General features: G+C 40.7%; 1 protein-coding gene across 1 annotated transcript in view; it reads right to left on the minus strand.

Moving 5' to 3' along the window:
* Positions 1–763: 763 nt before the first annotated feature.
* The window catches only part of LOC113524858 (integrin alpha-M), a 66,787-nt gene continuing 48,975 nt past the window's right edge, over positions 764–18,575 (minus strand). The window contains exons 22-31 of the mRNA XM_053229779.1: positions 14,019–14,098; positions 13,799–13,879; positions 13,612–13,690; positions 13,163–13,267; positions 11,382–11,423; positions 9,433–9,552; positions 9,220–9,315; positions 9,088–9,117; positions 8,501–8,611; positions 764–4,408 (exon numbers count right to left, since the gene is read on the minus strand). Of these exons, the coding sequence (XP_053085754.1) occupies positions 4,244–4,408; positions 8,501–8,611; positions 9,088–9,117; positions 9,220–9,315; positions 9,433–9,552; positions 11,382–11,423; positions 13,163–13,267; positions 13,612–13,690; positions 13,799–13,879; positions 14,019–14,098 (909 nt within the window). The 3' untranslated portion in view covers positions 764–4,243. The remainder of the gene's footprint in view (positions 4,409–8,500; positions 8,612–9,087; positions 9,118–9,219; positions 9,316–9,432; positions 9,553–11,381; positions 11,424–13,162; positions 13,268–13,611; positions 13,691–13,798; positions 13,880–14,018; positions 14,099–18,575) is intronic.

Consider the following 18,575-nt stretch of genomic DNA (forward strand, 5'->3'; position numbering starts at 1 on the left):
AAAATTTAGCTACTTTCATTTCCGAGGCTTTCTCCTTGTAGGCCAGTGTTGTCTGTCTAGCCCTTACTCAATATTTGAAATTTTGTATTCTTTAAAGTGGGTGCTCTCCGCACTGTTTATTGTGTAATTACATCATATGAACCATACACACTACACTATATGGCCAAAAGTATGTGCACCCCCGACCTTCACAGCCAGATGTTCGTGTTGAACGTCCCATTCCACATTTATTCCCCGTGTGTTTGCTGTTATAATGAGCTCCACTCTTCTGGGAAGCTTTCCACTAGATGTTGGAGCATGGCTGTGGGGATTTGTGTTCATTCAGCTACAAGAGCATTAGTGAGGTCAGGCTCTGATGTCAGGTGATGAGGCTCATGTTATACTTTCTTAAAGTGACACTGGAATGGAAAAATAATTTTATTAACTGGTTAAGCATTTTTTTTAAATTAGCATTTTTACTCTGGAACAATTTAGACTGAATTTGTTCGTGTTCAATGAAAAATTTCATTCATTTTTTCCCCTATAATGTTTCTAATCCTTGAACTTTTAAAGAGTTATATTACCACCTTCTAGCTGCAGAAAATGTGCTGTAATGTGGTGAATATGTGTTAATACATTTCAGAGAACACTTTAATATTAAAGTTTTATTCTAAAAAACATTCTACTCATCACCTGACTTCTCATAAGGATGTTTTTTTAAAAAAAAAAAAAAAAAAAAAAAACGGGCACATTTAATAAACTTTTATCCAAGTTTTTATTTAATTAATAAGTTTTGTATTTCTGGTTATTATTACAGTATCTTTAAGTGGTATTAAGTGGTATTAAGGTGACATGAACTTTTACTTTTACCCATAATGCACTGCAACTTTCTGATCTAACTTTCAGGAGTTAATAATTTCTTCCATGAAAACGAATATGTGAATGTGTGGAAAGTATTAGATAAATGTCAAATTAAACTTAACTCTTGGTTATTACGAGATGTAAGCTTATTAGGTAGAGTATTTTTGACTAAGATGGAAGGCATTTCAAGATTAATATATCCTGCACACACAATAGCCATTTCAAATAGAGCCATAAAAAAAATCACCCAGGTTAACTTTGGTTTCATATGGAAAAAGAAAACCCATTACATGAAAAGAGTAGAGATGATGGAGGTTTACAAGCCATTGATTTTGATTCTATAAATCGGACCCTAAAAATAAAATGGTTGAAATCCTTTGTAAACAACAACAATTTTTGGTTTCATATTCCCAGAGAATTATTTAAGAAATTAGGGGGAATAGAATTTTTACTAAGATGTGATTTCACTGTTCAATGTCTCCCAATTAAATTATCCCAGTTTCACCAGCAGGTCATGTTATACTGGAAGATTTTATATAATCATAACTTCACACCACACAATACACCATTATGGAATAATAGATATATTACAGTTAGGAATAATTCACTGTATGAAGAGGACTGGATGGAGAAAGGTATTTGGTCAGTGTCCCATTTAATTGATAGAAATAATGGTATTATTTCATATGAAAATGTTTGTGTTAAATATAATTTAATTTGTAATTGGGCCAAATTTGAATCTATTACTAAAGCCATCCCTAAATCTATTGTCTATCTAATTAAGGAAATTCTCTCTTATTCTATCCCCATGAGCCCGAATCTCCCACCGCTTTTAATTAAAGGTTGTGATTTCAAAGAAAGTCAACTTTCAAATAAAATGATTAGAAATGTATTCTTATCCTATAGTAGTTTATAAAAACTCAATCGCACATAATTTTTCAAAAGATACCATTTACAGACTTAGAATCAAATATTTTAAATTTCCTTTATCTCCCAAAATTAAAGAAATGCATTTTAAAACTTTAAGTGGGATATATCCATCCAGTGAATACTTATGACTAAGATTTGGATTTGACTCTAATAAATATATATTTTGTGATGATATTGAAACCACGGAACATTTGTTTTTTCACTGTATGTATGCGGATGCTTTATGGTCTGATATTCATGACTGGCTTTACCCAAAGGTACCTCGCCTTAAAAATTTCACTGTGAAGGACATTATCTTTGGACTTGTAATGAACAAAGATGACTTCCTTGTTAATAATGTACTTCTGCTGGGAAAATATTATATACACAAATCTAAGTACTTGAAAGTTAAACCAACGTTTTGTGCATTTTATTATGGGTTTATATCTTACAGTATAAAAAAGCCCTCAAAGTGATGAAAAAGATAAATGCAATAAATCTTTTGTCCTTTATAGAAGAATATGATTTACAGGAAAAACCCTAGCCCCCCCCCTTTTTTAAAAATATATATGTATATATATTTGTATTTCTTCATGCACCTGTTCTGTATATTCTAATATAAAAATGTACTGATATTGCCACTTTCTTTGTACATGGTTAATTGCTTAAAAAAAATTTCTTCCAGCAGTTTCTGTCTGGGAAAATTAGATGACCACCACCATCTAGTGGTCACTCTCTGTATCTGCCCAGTCAGAGGTTTAAAAGACTTTAAAATAATTCAAATTCTTCACTTTTAGAAAATTTCCTTAAAATAATTTTATAAACACTCTATATACACTCTATTATTTTATAAACAATTTTATAAAACTAAAATAATCTTATATCCAAAAATTTGTTTTTCTCTAATATTTTGTTGTAAAACACTGATAACCACCATATTGGCAGCCTCCTAACCCTCGCAATAAAAACACTGATACAGACACATTATTATATCTCCTCTGAGGTTCTGGAGTTCTGATATAGTAACTATTCATCATCATAGTTCTGGGATTGTAAATTTAAACACTGCACATTCGCTGCATCTGATGAGTGAGTAAATATATATGAATAATAGATGAGTAAATATACCTAAGTCAATTAATTAATTGATGCAGTGAATAAAAGATAAGATATTTTTGCTGATAAGCTCTTATACAAAAGTAAATATACTGCAATGATAAATGAATCACAGAGTTACAAATACAGCATTATACAGTCCCCACTGAAAGTACTGGAACACAAGGCCAACTCTATTGTTTTTGCTCTACACTGAAGACATTTGGGTTTGAGATCAAAAGATAAATTGATCCACTGACGTCACCAAACTGTTGCATTCTTCTTTTGTGTTGCTTTTCCAGGCTTGTAGTGCAGCTTCTTTCAGTTGTTGTTAGTTTTGGGGGGTTTCTCCCTTCAGTCTCCTCTTCAGGAGGTGAAATGCTGCTCAGTTGGGTTAAGGTCTGCTGATGGACTTGGCCAGTCTAAAACCTTCCACTTTTCCCCTGATGAAGTCCTTTGTTGTGTTGCAGTGTGTTTTGGGTCGTTGTCTTGCTGCATGATGAAGTTCCTCCCAGTTAGATTGGATGCATTTCTCTGTAAATTGGCAGACAGAATGTTTCTGTAGATTTCTGAATTCATTCTGCTGCTACCATCATGAGCTCCATCATCAATAAAGATTAGTGAGTCTGTTCCAGAAGCAGCCATGCAAGCCCAAGCCATGACACTACCTCCGCCATGCTTGACCCATGAGCTTGGACCATGATCAGATCCTTTCTTTCTCCACACTCTGGCATTTCCATCACTTTCATAGAGGTTCATCTTGGTTCCAGAAATTTTGTGTATCAGGATGTATTTATTGATAGACACTTCAAAGCCCTTCTGTAAGTCACTCTGTAAATGTAAATGCTTCTTTCTTTTTCAGGACATTTCTAATTGTTGTATTTAGCTATGCCCAATGCTTGTGTAATGGCTCTGATAGATTTTTCCTCTTTTCTCAGCTTCAAAATGCTTTTCTCCCATAGACAGCTCTCTGGTCTTCATGTTGGTTTATCCTTTTTAACAACAAATGCAGTCTTCACAGATGAAACCCAGGGCTCAAACCCAGAGTAGACATTCAGAGCTATTAAATATTTAAACAATCAATCTAACAGGGCAACAAGAAACACCTGTCAGTCACATGGTCCAATATTTCTGATCACAAAAAATTTGGTGGTCTGCCACCAAAAAGATGTTTAACACATCTAGATGTAAATATCAGGAAATGAAAGCTGAAATTCTGATCTATCGCTTCATATTCATATCTTCATATATTTTGATCTCAAACCCAAATGTCTTCAGTGTATAACAAAAAGGAAAGAATTGGCCTTGCTGTTCCAATATTTTCAGAGGGGACTGTAGCTAAGCTAAAGAAGTAGAATCATGCTAATAAACAATCAGTAGCTCAATCAGTGAAGACTTTTCACTCCACATTTTCTCCTTTCTCCATTTCTCCATTCTCCCTCCCTCCATTTTCTGACCCAACATTGTTTCCTCCAGCGGGGATGAACGGTTCATTCAACGATTCAGTTCTGTTCTCACTCCTTTCTTCATAAAGTTCATGATATCTAAGCTTAAAGAAATCAGACTGAAAGATAGACAGACAGAGAGGCAGGAGGACACAGAAAGAGAGTGAGACAGATGGAGTAAGAGAGACAGAGAGACAGGAGGACAGAGAGAGTGAGACAGATGGAGTAAGACAGACAGGAGGACAGAGAGAGTGAGACAGATGGAGTAAGACAGACAGGAGGACACAGAGAGAGTGAGACAGATGGAGTAAGACAGACAGGAGGACACAGAGAGAGTGAGACAGATGGAGTAAGACAGACAGGAGGACACAGAGAGAGTGAGACAGATGGAGTAAGAGAGACAGGAGGACACAGGTCAAAGTTCGGAGAGAGTTCAGGGTAAATGACCACATGATGGAGATTGATGATAAATGTTCTGACCTCCACAGGCGAGTGTTTTAAGACTTTTCCTCTCACACAATTTACTCTTCACCTATCATACCACAGTGTTGGTGTGTACTGGTGTGTACTGGTCAGTGCTGGTGTGTGCTGTGTGTATTGGTGTGTACTGGTCAGTGCTAGTGTGTACGGTTGTGTACTTATGTGTGCTTGTGTTTACTTGTGTGTACCTGTGTGCGGTGTGTATTGGTGTGTACTGATGTATAAGCCTAAGTGTTTGCTGGTGTTTACTGGTATATAGTGGTTAGTCCTGGTGTGTATTGGTGTGTACTGGTCATTGCTGGTGTGTACTATTGTGTACTGGTCATTACTGGTGTGTATTGGTGTGTACTGGTCACTGCTGGTGTGTATTGGTGTGTGGTGTGTATTGGTGTGTACTGGTCAGTGCTGGTGTGTATTGGTGTGTACTGGTCATTGCTGGTGTATATTGGTGTGTACTGGTGTGTACTGGTGTGTACTGGTCAGTGGTAGCTCAGTGGTTAAGATGTTGGACTACTGATTGGAAGGTCATGAGTTCAATCCCCAGCACCACCAAGCTGTCATTGCTGGGCCCCTGAGCAAGTCCCTTAACCCTCAACTGCTCAGTTGTATAAAAAAAAATTAGATAAATGTAAGTCACTCTGGATAAGAGTGTCTGCTAAATGCCACAAATGTAAATGTAAATGTACTGGTCATTGCTGGTGTGTACTGGTCATTACTGGTGTGTACTGGTCATTACTGGTGTGTACTGGTCATTACTGGTGTGTACTGGTCATTGCTGGTGTGTGTGGTGTGTATTGGTGTGTACTGGTCATTGCTGGAGTGTACTGGTCAGTGCTGGTGTGTATTGGTGTGTGGTGTGTATTGATGTGTACTGGTCAGTGCTGGTGTGTATTGGTGCTGGTGTGTATTGATGTGTACTGGTCAGTGCTGGTGTGTATTGGTGTGTGGTGTGTACTGTAGTGTACTGGTCAGTGCTGTTGTGTATTGGTGTGTATTGGTGTGTGGAGTGTATTGATGTGTGCTGGTCAGTGCTGGTGTGTATTGGTGTGTACTGGTCAGTGCTGGTGTGTATTGGTGTGTACTGGTCATTGCTGGTGTGTATTGGTGTGTACTGGTCATTGCTGGTGTGTATTGGTGTGTACTGGTCATTGCTGGTGTGTATTGGTGTGTACTGGTGTGTACTGGTCATTGCTGGAGTGTATTGGTGTGTGGCGTGTATTGGTCTTTGCTGGTGCGTATTGGTGTGTACTGGTCTTTGCTGGTGCGTATTGGTGTGTACTGGTCAGTGCTGGTGTGTATTGGTGTGTGGTGTGTACTGGTCAGTGCTGGTGTGTATTGGTGTGTGGTGTGTATTGATGTGTACTGGTCAGTGCTGGTGTGTACTGGTCAGTGCTGGTGTGTATTGGTGTGTGGTGTATATTGGTGTGTACTGGTCAGTGCTGGTGTGTATTGGTGTGTGGTGTATATTGGTGTGTACTGGTCAGTGCTGGTGTGTACTGGTCAGTGCTGGTGTATATTGGTGTGTACTGGTCAGTGCTGGTGTATATTGGTGTGTACTGGTCAGTGCTGGTGTGTATTGGTGTGTACTGGTCAGTGCTGGTGTGTACTGGTCAGTGCTGTTGTGTATTGGTGTGTACTGGTCAGTGCTGGTGTGTACTGTAGTGTACTGGTCAGTGCTGGTGTGTATTGGTGTGTACTGTAGTGTACTGGTCATTGCTGGAGTGTATTGGTGTGTGGTGTGTATTGATGTGTGGTGTGTATTGGTGTGTGGTGTATATTGGTGTGTACTGGTCAGTGCTGGTGTGTATTGGTGTGTACTGGTCAGTGCTGGTGTGTACTGGTGTGTACTGGTCAGTGCTGGTGTATATTGGTGTGTGGTGTGTATTGATGTGTACTGGTCAGTGCTGGTGTGTATTGATGTGTACTGGTCAGTGCTGGTGTGTATTGGTGTGTACTGGTCAGTGCTGGTGTGTATTGGTGTGTACTGGTCAGTGCTGTTGTGTATTGGTGTGTGGTGTGTATTGGTGTGTACTGGTCAGTGCTGGTGTGTATTGGTGTGTACTGGTCAGTGCTGGTGTGTATTGGTGTGTGGTGTGTATTGGTGTGTACTGGTCAGTGCTGGTGTGTATTGGTGTGTACTGGTCAGTGCTGGTGTGTATTGGTGTGTACTGGTCAGTGCCGGTGTGTATTGGTGTGTACTGGTCAGTGCCGGTGTGTATTGGTGTGTGGTGTATATTGGTGTGTACTGGTCAGTGCTGGTATGTATTGGTGTGTGGTGTGTATTGATGTGTACTGGTCAGTGCTGGTGTGTACTGGTCAGTGCTGGTATGTATTGGTGTGTGGTGTGTATTGATGTGTACTGGTCAGTGCTGGTGTGTACTGGTCAGTGCTGGTGTGTATTGGTGTGTACTGGTCAGTGCTGGTGTGTACTGGTGTGTACTGGTCAGTGCTGGTGTGTATTGGTGTGTGGTGTGTATTGGTGTGTACTGGTCAGTGCTGGTGTGTATTGGTGTGTACTGGTCAGTGCTGGTGTGTATTGGTGTGTGGTGTGTATTGGTGTGTACTGGTCAGTGCTGGTGTGTATTGGTGTGTACTGGTCAGTGCTGGTGTGTATTGGTGTGTACTGGTCAGTGCCGGTGTGTATTGGTGTGTACTGGTCAGTGCCGGTGTGTATTGGTGTGTGGTGTATATTGGTGTGTACTGGTCAGTGCTGGTATGTATTGGTGTGTGGTGTGTATTGATGTGTACTGGTCAGTGCTGGTGTGTACTGGTCAGTGCTGGTGTGTATTGGTGTGTACTGGTCAGTGCTGGTGTGTATTGGTGTGTACTGGTCAGTGCTGGTATGTATTGGTGTGTGGTGTGTATTGATGTGTACTGGTCAGTGCTGGTGTGTACTGGTCAGTGCTGGTGTGTATTGGTGTGTACTGGTCAGTGCTGGTGTGTACTGGTGTGTACTGGTCAGTGCTGGTGTATATTGGTGTGTGGTGTGTATTGATGTGTACTGGTCAGTGCTGGTGTGTACTGGTCAGTGCTGGTGTGTATTGATGTGTACTGGTCAGTGCTGGTGTGTACTGGTCAGTGCTGGTGTGTATTGATGTGTACTGGTCAGTGCTGGTGTGTACTGGTCAGTGCTGGTATGTATTGGTGTGTGGTGTGTATTGATGTGTACTGGTCAGTGCTGGTGTGTACTGGTCAGTGCTGGTGTGTATTGGTGTGTACTGGTCAGTGCTGGTGTGTATTGGTGTGTACTGGTCAGTGCTGGTGTGTATTGGTGTGTGGTGTGTATTGATGTGTACTGGTCAGTGCTGGTGTGTATTGGTGTGTACTGGTCAGTGCTGGTGTGTACTGGTCAGTGCTGGTGTGTATTGGTGTGTACTGGTCATTGCTGGTGTGTACTGGTGTGTGGTGTGTACTGTAGTGTACTGGTCAGTGCTGGTGTGTATTGGTGTGTACTGGTCAGTGCTGGTGTGTATTGGTGTGTATTGGTGTGTGCTGGTGTGTACTGGTGTGTGGTGTGTATTGATGTGTACTGGTCAGTGCTGGTGTGTACTGTATTGTGGACTATTCAATGCTCATCTGTTGCTGCTTTACCTCATCTGAGCTACAGATTCCTGAAGTTAAAGCAAGTCCTGCTGGTCTCTCCTATGCTTTACTCTACTATAAGTTCTGAGTACTGAATATTACCTACAACTGACAGCCATTACTGCAGCTGAGCTCTGATTGGCTCTCACCTTCAACAGCACTATGAAGATGATGATGAGCAGGAGAAATCCACCTCCTACACCTGTTCCTCTGATCATAATCATATTAGGAGGAATGACCAGCTCTGCTTTCACACTGATCTGTAATGACACACACACAAACACACACACACACACACACACACACACACAAACAGGCATTTAGAAATGCTGTGAAAAGCACAACAATGTCCATGCTGTAATAAGGTTTGTGGTACTTTTTAACAGCACCAGTAAAATCTGTGCTTGTTTTGGGCTTTAGAAGTTCTCTCAGACACGTTCTTGTGGGACACTGGATCATCATGTAGTCTTCATTGTTCAAGACTTTCACAAACACTACCAACACCATTGACCACTTTACCACACTGACAGTAATTCACCACTGACAATACGATCATCACTGACAGGTGACACCACTTGCACAAGTGACCCACCACTGACACTACCAACATCACTGAAACCACAGACAATTTACACCACTGACCACTTACACCACTGATAGCTGACTGACAGCTATATATTTTTCTTAAATTGTAAACACGTGAACACAGTCAGCTGAGACAGGAAACAAAACATACCTTAGCCTGGTGAAATCTGCTTGTGTCGTTCTGTAAAATAAAACAGCTCAAAGTTAAAAATACACAAAAAAGAAACTGATCAAAGATATACACAAACACTGTGTGTGTGTGTGTGTGTTTTACTGTTCTCACCTCACTGGATAACTGATGATAAAACTGTTTATCAACGACCAGCTGAGCAAAGACAGAAAAATCATCTTCCTTCCTAAATTCACTGAAAGAAAATTTCTGCAGAGAAAAGGACAACATGGGACAGACAGAAAAAGATCAGTTTTTTGTGTATGTGTGTGTGTGTGTGTGTGTGTGTGTGTATGTGTGTGTGTGTGTGTGTGTGTGTGTTATTACCCCTGTGTATTGTTTATTAGGGAAGCTGATGAGCATCCTCAGCTCAAACTGGACAGCAGACCTGGGATCCAGTGAGAACGAATGACACATGAAGTTCGCACACCGCTTAAATGGACAGTCCTGCAGGACATCCCATAATAACACTGTGTCAGCAATGCCACAGTAATAAAACATCATGTTTTACAGAGCCATTCTAAACATCGCAGTAAGGTAGAACTCCTGTTCCTGTGTAGGGATGTTCAATTAGCTCTACTGAATAGTGAAATGAGATCATGTGATATGTGATGTCACATCTTATCACATCACTGTCATAAATCTTCTCAGATGAAACACAGATAATTTAAGTTATTTATGTAGTCAGGTTTTGCACAATTTATTGTATTATAGATGTAATTTAAAATGGATTAAACTGACTTTGTGACCATCAGTGTACACACTATAATCCATAAAGACAAACCATGGTTTCAGAATATTTTGCTAATTTATTAAAAATCAAAAACTGAAATCTCTCATTTAGTTTTCAGACCCTTGGCTAAAGCCACTCCAGACTGAGCTCAGGTGCATCCTGATTGATATGATTCTCTTGAGATATCGCTGGAACTTGACTGGAGTCCACCTTGGCAAATTCAATTGATTGGACATGATTTAGAAAGACACACACCTGTGTGTGTATAAGGTCCCACAATTCACAGTGCATGTCAGACTAAAAACCAAGCCATGCAGGCCAAGGAACTCTCTGTAGACCTCAGTGAAAAAATTTTTCAAGACTTTGATCTTGGCAAGGGTATAAATCCATTTTAAAGCTTTGAATATTCCCAGGAGCACAGCGGGCTCCATCATTGTGAAATGGAAAACGTTTGGAGCCACCAGGATTCTTCCTGGAGAAGTGATCAGGAACCCAATGGCCACTCTAAAAAAACTTCAGGAGTTCTCCACAGAGATGGGAGAACCTACCAGAAGGACAACCATCTCCAAAATACTCCAGACAAACACTATAGGTCAATCAGACCTATAAGATAGTATGGATAGACGACACTCCTGAGTAAAAGGCATATGGTAGGCACTTAAATGACTCTTTTGCACTGAATTCCAAACTCTATGTCTGGTGAAAACCAAGTAATGCTCACAAACTGGCTAATACCATCCTTATGGTGAAGCATGGTGGTGGCAGTTCATAGATGGTCCACATCCAGTCTGATTGAGCTTGAGAAGATCTGCCAGGAAGAATGGGAGAAACTGCACACATCCAGGTATGTAAAGCTTGTAGAGACTTACTTCAGAAGACTCGAAGCTGAAGCTGCTGCAAAAAGAGCTTCTACAAAGTACTTAATAAAGGCTTTGATTACTTATCTAAATGAAAGATCTCAGCTTTTGGTTTTCAATAAATGCTAAAAAAAAAATTCTAAATGCATGTTTTTGCTTTATCATTATTGGTTACTGTATGTAGATTAATGGCCAAAAAAGTAATTTTTAATCATTTTTAAATAAGATCTATAACACAATAAAGTGTACTAAAGGGGACTGACTATTTTCCAAATGCACTGTATAAGTAATAGTCACTGTGTGTGTTGTTACAGTAAAGCAACTGGATAATGTGTGTGTGTGTGTGTGTGTGTGAGGCTGATTGAACCCAGGTGTGTTCAATTAGAAGCTCAGTGATTGAGAGTGGGGGAGTGTTTGTGTGTGTGTGTGTGTGTGTGTTCCAGGTAGTGAAGTCCAAAGTGGATTTTTGTAGGCTGCGATGCTTGCTAGGAGATTGAGTTTGTGGATTGCTGTGATGTGATATTATGTGGCATGTCCACTGTACAAGTCCCTGTGAATCAGTTGTCACTGTTAAGCGTGTCAGTGAGAGTTTCCTTTTATACAGAATTACAGTAAGGGCACTCAAGAATTCAGTGCCATGAAGAACAATTACAAAATCAACAGGAACTAAATAAACCATAACTTACAGCATGTTTCTCAGGGGGTACGATGTTACAGGCTGTAACATTCTGTAAGAAAATAAAGTTTATTAGTGTAGTCTATAGCTAATGATCAGACACACCAAAGTTATTTTCATGATGACGATAATCAACAATATCCTAACCATCCTAACTGGGTGTGTGGAGTGCTGCTTGTGAATGAAGGGTGGAGTCTCCTATGTTGCTCCTATGTTGCTCCTATTGCTCCTATTTACAGGTCCTGCAGAGAGATGTTCTGAGCATCGAGAGCAGGTGGTGCTGAACAGAGCAACCTAATTTGAAATTGCTGAGCTCGTGTTTGTGCATGTATGTGTGTGTGTGTGTGTGTGTGTGTGTTAAAGCAACAGTTCCGTTTCTTTTCAAATATCACACTGAGAAGTGTTTTTCTGTGGAACACATTTTTCCAAAGAAACATAAATCAGACCTGTGCTCTCTCTTATACCTGCCTCCTGATTCCTTACTCTCCTCATGACAGCCAGGATGTAATAGTGGTGGCACAATCCAAGGGGAATTTGCAACAAATATGCCATCATGAAGACTTCACCCTTAGCCAAGGTCATCAAGTCCCTCACCAGCTTACACCAGGAGCATCAGCAGGCCATTCCTGACCTGCATGTGAGGCAGACCCAGGGCTTCAAGGCCCTGTTGGTGGCACAGGCTGAAGACCATCAGGGCCTGCTGCAGCCTGTCAGTATTCCAGCCAGCCCTGACCTGGGGCACCTGGTACACTCACAAACATGACCCCAGGATAACCAGAGGCTTTCATTGAGCTCTTTGGCCTTGCCACAGTAGTGGGGACGTGGCCCGAGCCTCAGTGGGCTGTTCAACTGCTTCCTCTGCTATTGGGAGAAGCCTTTATCCATCCCAAAGAACAGAGGTTGCCCAGTTGCAAGTGAAGTTTTCTGATTTTTTTTTTTTGCCTAATCTCATAGATCACCACACAGAGACTCCCCCAGAGGTGGTTGAACACAGCTGCCCCTGGTTCAGGTGAAGCTTAAGGTCATATTTGTTATGGGGCTGATCAAGGAGTCCCACAATGACTGGTCTAGCCCCGTCATCCTGGTTTACAAGGCAGATGGGTAGGTTTGGTTCTATGTGTACATTAGAAAAGTCAATGTGGTGTTGAAATTTGATATTTATTCAATGATTTGCATCATCTGCTTGATCAGGTAGGTGCTGCTTTCTTTCATTTAACACTAGATTTGACAGTGGGATATTGGCAGATCTGCTGGTTGAGTTAGGTGCCAACTTAACTTTCCAGTGCCTTGCTGAGTTTGTGTGTGTGTGTGTGTGTGTACGTGTGTGTGTGTGTGTGTGTGTGTGTGTGTGTGTGTGAAAGTGACGATTTTGTTTCTTTTTAAATACTTATGTTGAGGATTTTTTCTCTGCTGTATAGCATGGATCAGAGCAACAATAAACTGACTCTGTCTCTCATGCCAGCCTCCTGAGTCCTCATTCTTCTTATGACAGCCAGGATGTAACAAACAGTTAGAATTCTGTTTAAGGCTGACTCGTTAAATAGTGATAATTAGCACTCTCCTTTCATCAGCAGTGTAGTATGTGGAAATGTAGAAATATTTTTGTACCTGTTTTAGTTCTCACTGTCACACTGGACTTGTACATTCACACACCCTAATCACAATCAAATTTATTTTTATTTTTCATTATGTGTAGATTTCATTATAATCTACACTGCTAGAGCATCAACAATAGAATTATTCCAGTCAGAAACATCATCCAAATTTATTATCATTACAATTAACATATACCTGAGACACAGTGATGGTGTGATTGTGCAGATCATGCAGGTTTGTCTGAGACGGCATCCGGAAGCTTACGGCTACAGGCAGATCTTTTAGTCCCAGATTATTCACCTAAAAACACACACACACACACACACAAGATTAAAAATGAAAAAAGAAGCAAAAACATACATCTGAAGAATATAGATTAGTTTCAACAGAGCATTCTAATGTCAGGGAGTGCTGCAATTGTTTTTAGCCTGCTGTGGGGTTGATGCAACATGATAGGCTCACTGTACAACATACCATGGATTAGCTCATGAACAGAAAGAGTAGGATTGAATAAGGCCACAAGATTATGGGATGCTGAGCCATGGACAGCTTTATAGGCAAGTATGAGGATTTTATAATCAATCTGAGAGTACACAGGAAGCCAGTGTAGGTGTGTGTGAGTGTGTGCGTGTGTATAAACTCACCCTATACACAACAGTGATAGGTTTTGGGCCTTTATCTTCCAGAGAGAAATCCAGACAAGTTACAGAAAGCTCAGGAACACTAAAAGAGAAAAAGAAAGAAAGAAAGAAGGACAGTGTGTAATTGTAACACTGGTGACATACTCTGTGTGTGTGTGTGTGTGTGTGTGTGTGTGTGGTGATTACTCACGGGCTGATGTCCACATCTACACTGAAATGAACAGGCAGAGTCTTCGTCACTGTGGTGATACTTGTATTTCCATTGTTATCACTGTAAACACACAAACAACAGCTCGAGACACACTTTCACAGTGAGATCTGTGTGTGTGTTTGTGTGTGTGTGTGTGAGTGTGTGTTTGTGTGTGTGTGTGAGTGTGTGTGTTTGTGGGAGGGTGTGTGTGTGTGTTTACCTGCTGGCCACAAGTGTCATCTGCATGCTGTCAGTCCAGTTGTAAGAGTGTGAGATGCGGAACACACCCTCAAACACGGCCTACAGCACACACATTATAATGCCTTATAGTACACTGTGAGTAGATCTGCTGAGTTAGTGTGTAGTGTGTACTGTAGTGTGTGTTGTGTTATGCTGAGTTAGTGTGTAATGTGTACTGTAGTGTGTAGTGTGTACTGTGGTGTGTGTTGTGTTCTGCCGAGTTAGTGTGTAGTGTGTACTGCAGTGTGTGTTGTGTTATGCTGAGTTAGTGTGTAGTGTGTACTGTAGTGTGTGTTGTGTTATGCTGAGTTAGTGTGTAGTGTGTACCGTAGTGTGTGTTGTGTTATGCTGAGTTAGTGTGTATTGTGTACTGTAGTGTGTGTTGTGTTCTGCTGAGTTAGTGTGTAATGTGTACTGTAGTGTGTAGTGTGTACTGTAGTGTGTGTTGTGTTCTGCCGAGTTAGTGTGTAGTGTGTACCGTAGTGTGTGTTGTGTTATGCTGAGTTAGTGTGTAGTGTGTACTGTAGTGTGTGTTGTGTTCTGCAGTGTGTAGTGTGTACTGTAGTGTGTGTTGTGTTCTGCCGAGTTAGTGTGTAGTGTGTACTGTAGTGTGTACTGTAGTGTGTGTTGTGTTCTGCTGAGTTAGTGTGTAGTGTGTACTGTAGTGTGTGTTGTGTTATGCTGAGTTAGTGTGTAGTGTGTACTGTAGTGTGTACTGTAGTGTGTGTTGTGTTCTGCTGAGTTAGTGTGTAGTGTGTACTGTAGTGTGTGTGTTGTATTATGTTGAGTGTGTGTGTAGTGTGTACTGTAGTGTGTGTAGTGTTATGCTGAGTTAGTGTGTAGTGTGTACTGTAGTGTGTGTAGTGTTATGCTGAGTTAGTGTGTAGTGTGTACTGCAGTGTGTGTTGTGTTATGCTGAGTTAGTGTGTACTGTAGTGTGTACTGTAGTGTGTGTTGTGTTCTGCTGAGTTAGAGTGTAGTGTGTACTGTAGTGTGTGTAGTGTGTACTGTAGTGTGTGTTGTGTTATGCCGAGTTAGTGTGTAGTGTGTACTGTAGTGTGTGTTGTGTTATGCTGTGTTAGTGTGTACTGTAGTGTGTGTTTTGTGTTATGCTGAGTTAGTGTGTACTGTAGTGTGTGTAGTGTTATGCTGAGTCAGTGTGTACTGTAGTGTGTGTAGTGTTATGCTGAATTAGTGTGTAGTGTAGTGTGTGTAGTGTGTTGTGTTATGCTGAGTTAGTGTGTAGTGTGTACTGTAGTGTGTGTTGTGTTCTGCTGAGTTAGTGTGTAGTGTGTACTATAGTGTGTGTTGTGTAATGCTGAGTTAGTGTGTAGTGTGTACTGTAGTGTGTACTGTAGTGTGTGTTGTGTTCTGCTGAGTTAGTGTGTAGTGTGTACTGTAGTGTGTGTAGTGTGTACTATAGTGTGTGTTGTGTTATGCTGAGTTAGTGTGTAGTGTGTACTGTAGTGTGTGTTGTGTTCTGCTGAGTTAGTGTGTAGTGTGTACTATAGTGTGTGTTGTGTAATGCTGAGTTAGTGTGTAGTGTGTACTGTAGTGTGTACTGTAGTGTGTGTTGTGTTCTGCTGAGTTAGTGTGTAGTGTGTACTGTAGTGTGTGTAGTGTGTACTATAGTGTGTGTTGTGTTATGCCGAGTTAGTGTGTACTGTAGTCTGTGTTGTGTTATGCTGAGTTATTGTGTACTGTAGTGTGTGTTGTGTTATGCTGAGTTAGTGTGTAGTGTGTATTGTAGTGTGTGTAGTGTTATGCTGAGTTAGTGTGTATTGTAGTGTGTACTGTAGTGTGTGTTGTGTTATGCTGAGTTAGTGTGTAGTGTGTACTGTAGTGTGTAGTGTGTATTGTAGTGTGTGTTGTGTTATGCTGAGTTAGTGTGTAGTGTGTACTGTAGTGTGTAGTGTGTATTGTAGTGTGTAGTGTGTACTGCAGTGTGTGTTGTGTTATGCTGAGTTATTGTGTACTGTAGTGTGTGTTGTGTTATGCTGAGTTAGTGTGTAGTGTGTACTGTAGTGTGTACTGTAGTGTGTGTTGTGTTATGCTGAGTTAGTGTGTAGTGTGTACTGTAGTGTGTGTTGTGTAATGCTGAGTTAGTGTGTAGTGTGTACTGTAGTGTGTGTTGTGTAGTGTATACTGTAGTGTGTACTGTAGTGTGTGTTGTGTTATGCCGAGTTAGTGTGTACTGTAGTGTGTGTTGTGTTATGCTGAGTTAGTGTGTAGTGTGTACTGTAGTGTGTACTGTAGTGTGTGTTGTGTTATGCTGAGTTAGTGTGTAGTGTGTACTGTAGTGTGTGTTGTGTTATGCTGAGTCAGTGTGTACTGTAGTGTGTGTAGTGTTATGCTGAATTAGTGTGTAGTGTGTACTGTAGTGTGTGTTGTGTTATGCTGAGTTAGTCTGTAGTGTGTACTGTAGTGTGTGTTGTGTTATGCTGAGTTAGTGTGTAGTGTGTATTGTAGTGTGTAGTGTGTATTGTAGTGTGTAATGTAGTGTGTGTTGTGTTATGCTGAGTTAGTGTGTAGTGTGTACTGTAGTGTGTGTTGTGTTATGCTGAGTTAGTGTGTAGTGTGTACTGTAGTGTGTACCGTAGTGTGTGTTGTGTTATGCTGAGTTACTGTGTAGTGTGTACTGTAGTGTGTAGTGTAGTGTGTGTTGTGTTATGCTGAGTTAGTGTGCAGTGTGCACTGTAGTGTGTGTTGTGTTATGCTGAGTTAGTGTGTAGTGTGTACTGTAGTGTGTGTTGTGTTATGCTGAGTTAGTGTGTAGTGTGTACTGTAGTGTGTGTTGTGTAATGCTGAGTTAGTGTGTAGTGTGTACTGTAGTGTGTGTTGTGTTATGCTGAGTTAGTGTGTAGTGTGTACTGTAGTGTGTGTTGTGTTATGCTGAGTTACTGTGTAGTGTGTACTGTAGTGTGTAGTGTAGTGTGTGTTGTGTTATGCTGAGTTACTGTGTAGTGTCTTGCTAAATATCAGATCTCTTGAGTCTAAAACGCTCTTAGTTAATGAACTGATCACGGACCAGGAGTATGACGCGTTGTGTTTAACGGAAACGTGGATTAGGCAGAACAATTATGTTGCATTAAATGAAGCTAGTCCGCCCGCTTATAGCTACATACATCAGCCTCGTTTAACCGGTAGAGGAGGAGGCGTCGCAGTTATTCATAAGGATAATCTGACCATCATACAGAAACTAGGACAAAACTTTAATTCATTTGAAGCACTTTATAGTAACATAAGTGCAGTCGCTAATGATAAGTCATCACAGTCCCTTCCGTTAGTTATTATCTACAGACCCCCAGGACCGTACTCTGAATTTCTTAGTGAATTTACAGATTTCCTATCAAACCTAGTTGTTTCTGTGGACCGAGCGTTAATTCCCGGAGACTTTAACATTCATTTTGAGAATATAGGCAACCCGCTGAAGATAGCGTTTACATCCATACTTGACTCATTGGGAGTCAATCAGTGTGTTGTAGGATCCACACATAAAGCAGGTCATACGTTAGACTTAATATTATCTTTTGGAGTTAATATAACCGATATAGTGATAATCCCGCAGTCTGAGGCAATATCAGATCACAGTCTGATTTCGTTTTGTGTGCGTCACAGTAGCATTGTACACACAGAACCGCGCTACCGATTTAGCCGTACAATAACACCTGCGACCGCGCAGAGCTTTATTAATCACCTACCAGAATTATCCGCTAGTATAGGGTCACCATCAGACCCTTTAGAACTCGAACAGGCGCTTATAGAAAATAATAAAAGTAATCCTAAATTCTTATTTAACACCATAGCAGAATTAACTAGGAATAAGACATCGACAGAAATTTCCACAATAACAGCATACAAAAGTAATGATTTCATGAAATTCTTTGATAGCAAAATTAAAAACATTAGGCAGGAGATACAGGCCCAAAGTCCAAATTATACAATAGACTGGGAGGATAGACTAACCATAGGTCAGAGCTTAGAAAGTTTTACTCCTCTTGAAGAGAATGATTTAATCTCGCTCATCTCTTCTGCTAAATCATCAACCTGTCTATTAGATCCGGTACCAACACGTCTTCTTAAGCAAATAGTTGGAACCGTAACTGAACCCCTGCTTAAAATAATTAACTCCTCACTGAGCAATGGGTACATTCCAAAATCACTTAAATTAGCTGTTATTAAACCACTAGTGAAGAAACCAGACCTTGACCCTAGCGACTTAACTAACTATAGGCCGATTTCAAACCTTCCCTTTCTAATTAAAATACTAGAGAAAGTAGTAGCGCAGCAGCTAATTTCATATCTACAAAGTAATAATATCTATGAACTTTATCAGTCAGGTTTCAGGCCCCACACAGAGCACAGAGACAGCATTAGTTAAAGTAGTCAATGACTTGCTATTAGCCTCTGATCGGGGTTGCATTAGTCTATTAATTTTACTCGACCTTAGCGCAGCGTTCGACACTATCGACCATAATATCCTTCTTCACAGACTGGAAAAGGTCGTAGGAATCAAGGGCTCAGCCCTCGACTGGTT

Source organism: Pangasianodon hypophthalmus, chromosome 26 (genome assembly GCF_027358585.1).
Source record: "Pangasianodon hypophthalmus isolate fPanHyp1 chromosome 26, fPanHyp1.pri, whole genome shotgun sequence".
Lineage (NCBI taxonomy): Eukaryota > Metazoa > Chordata > Actinopteri > Siluriformes > Pangasiidae > Pangasianodon > Pangasianodon hypophthalmus.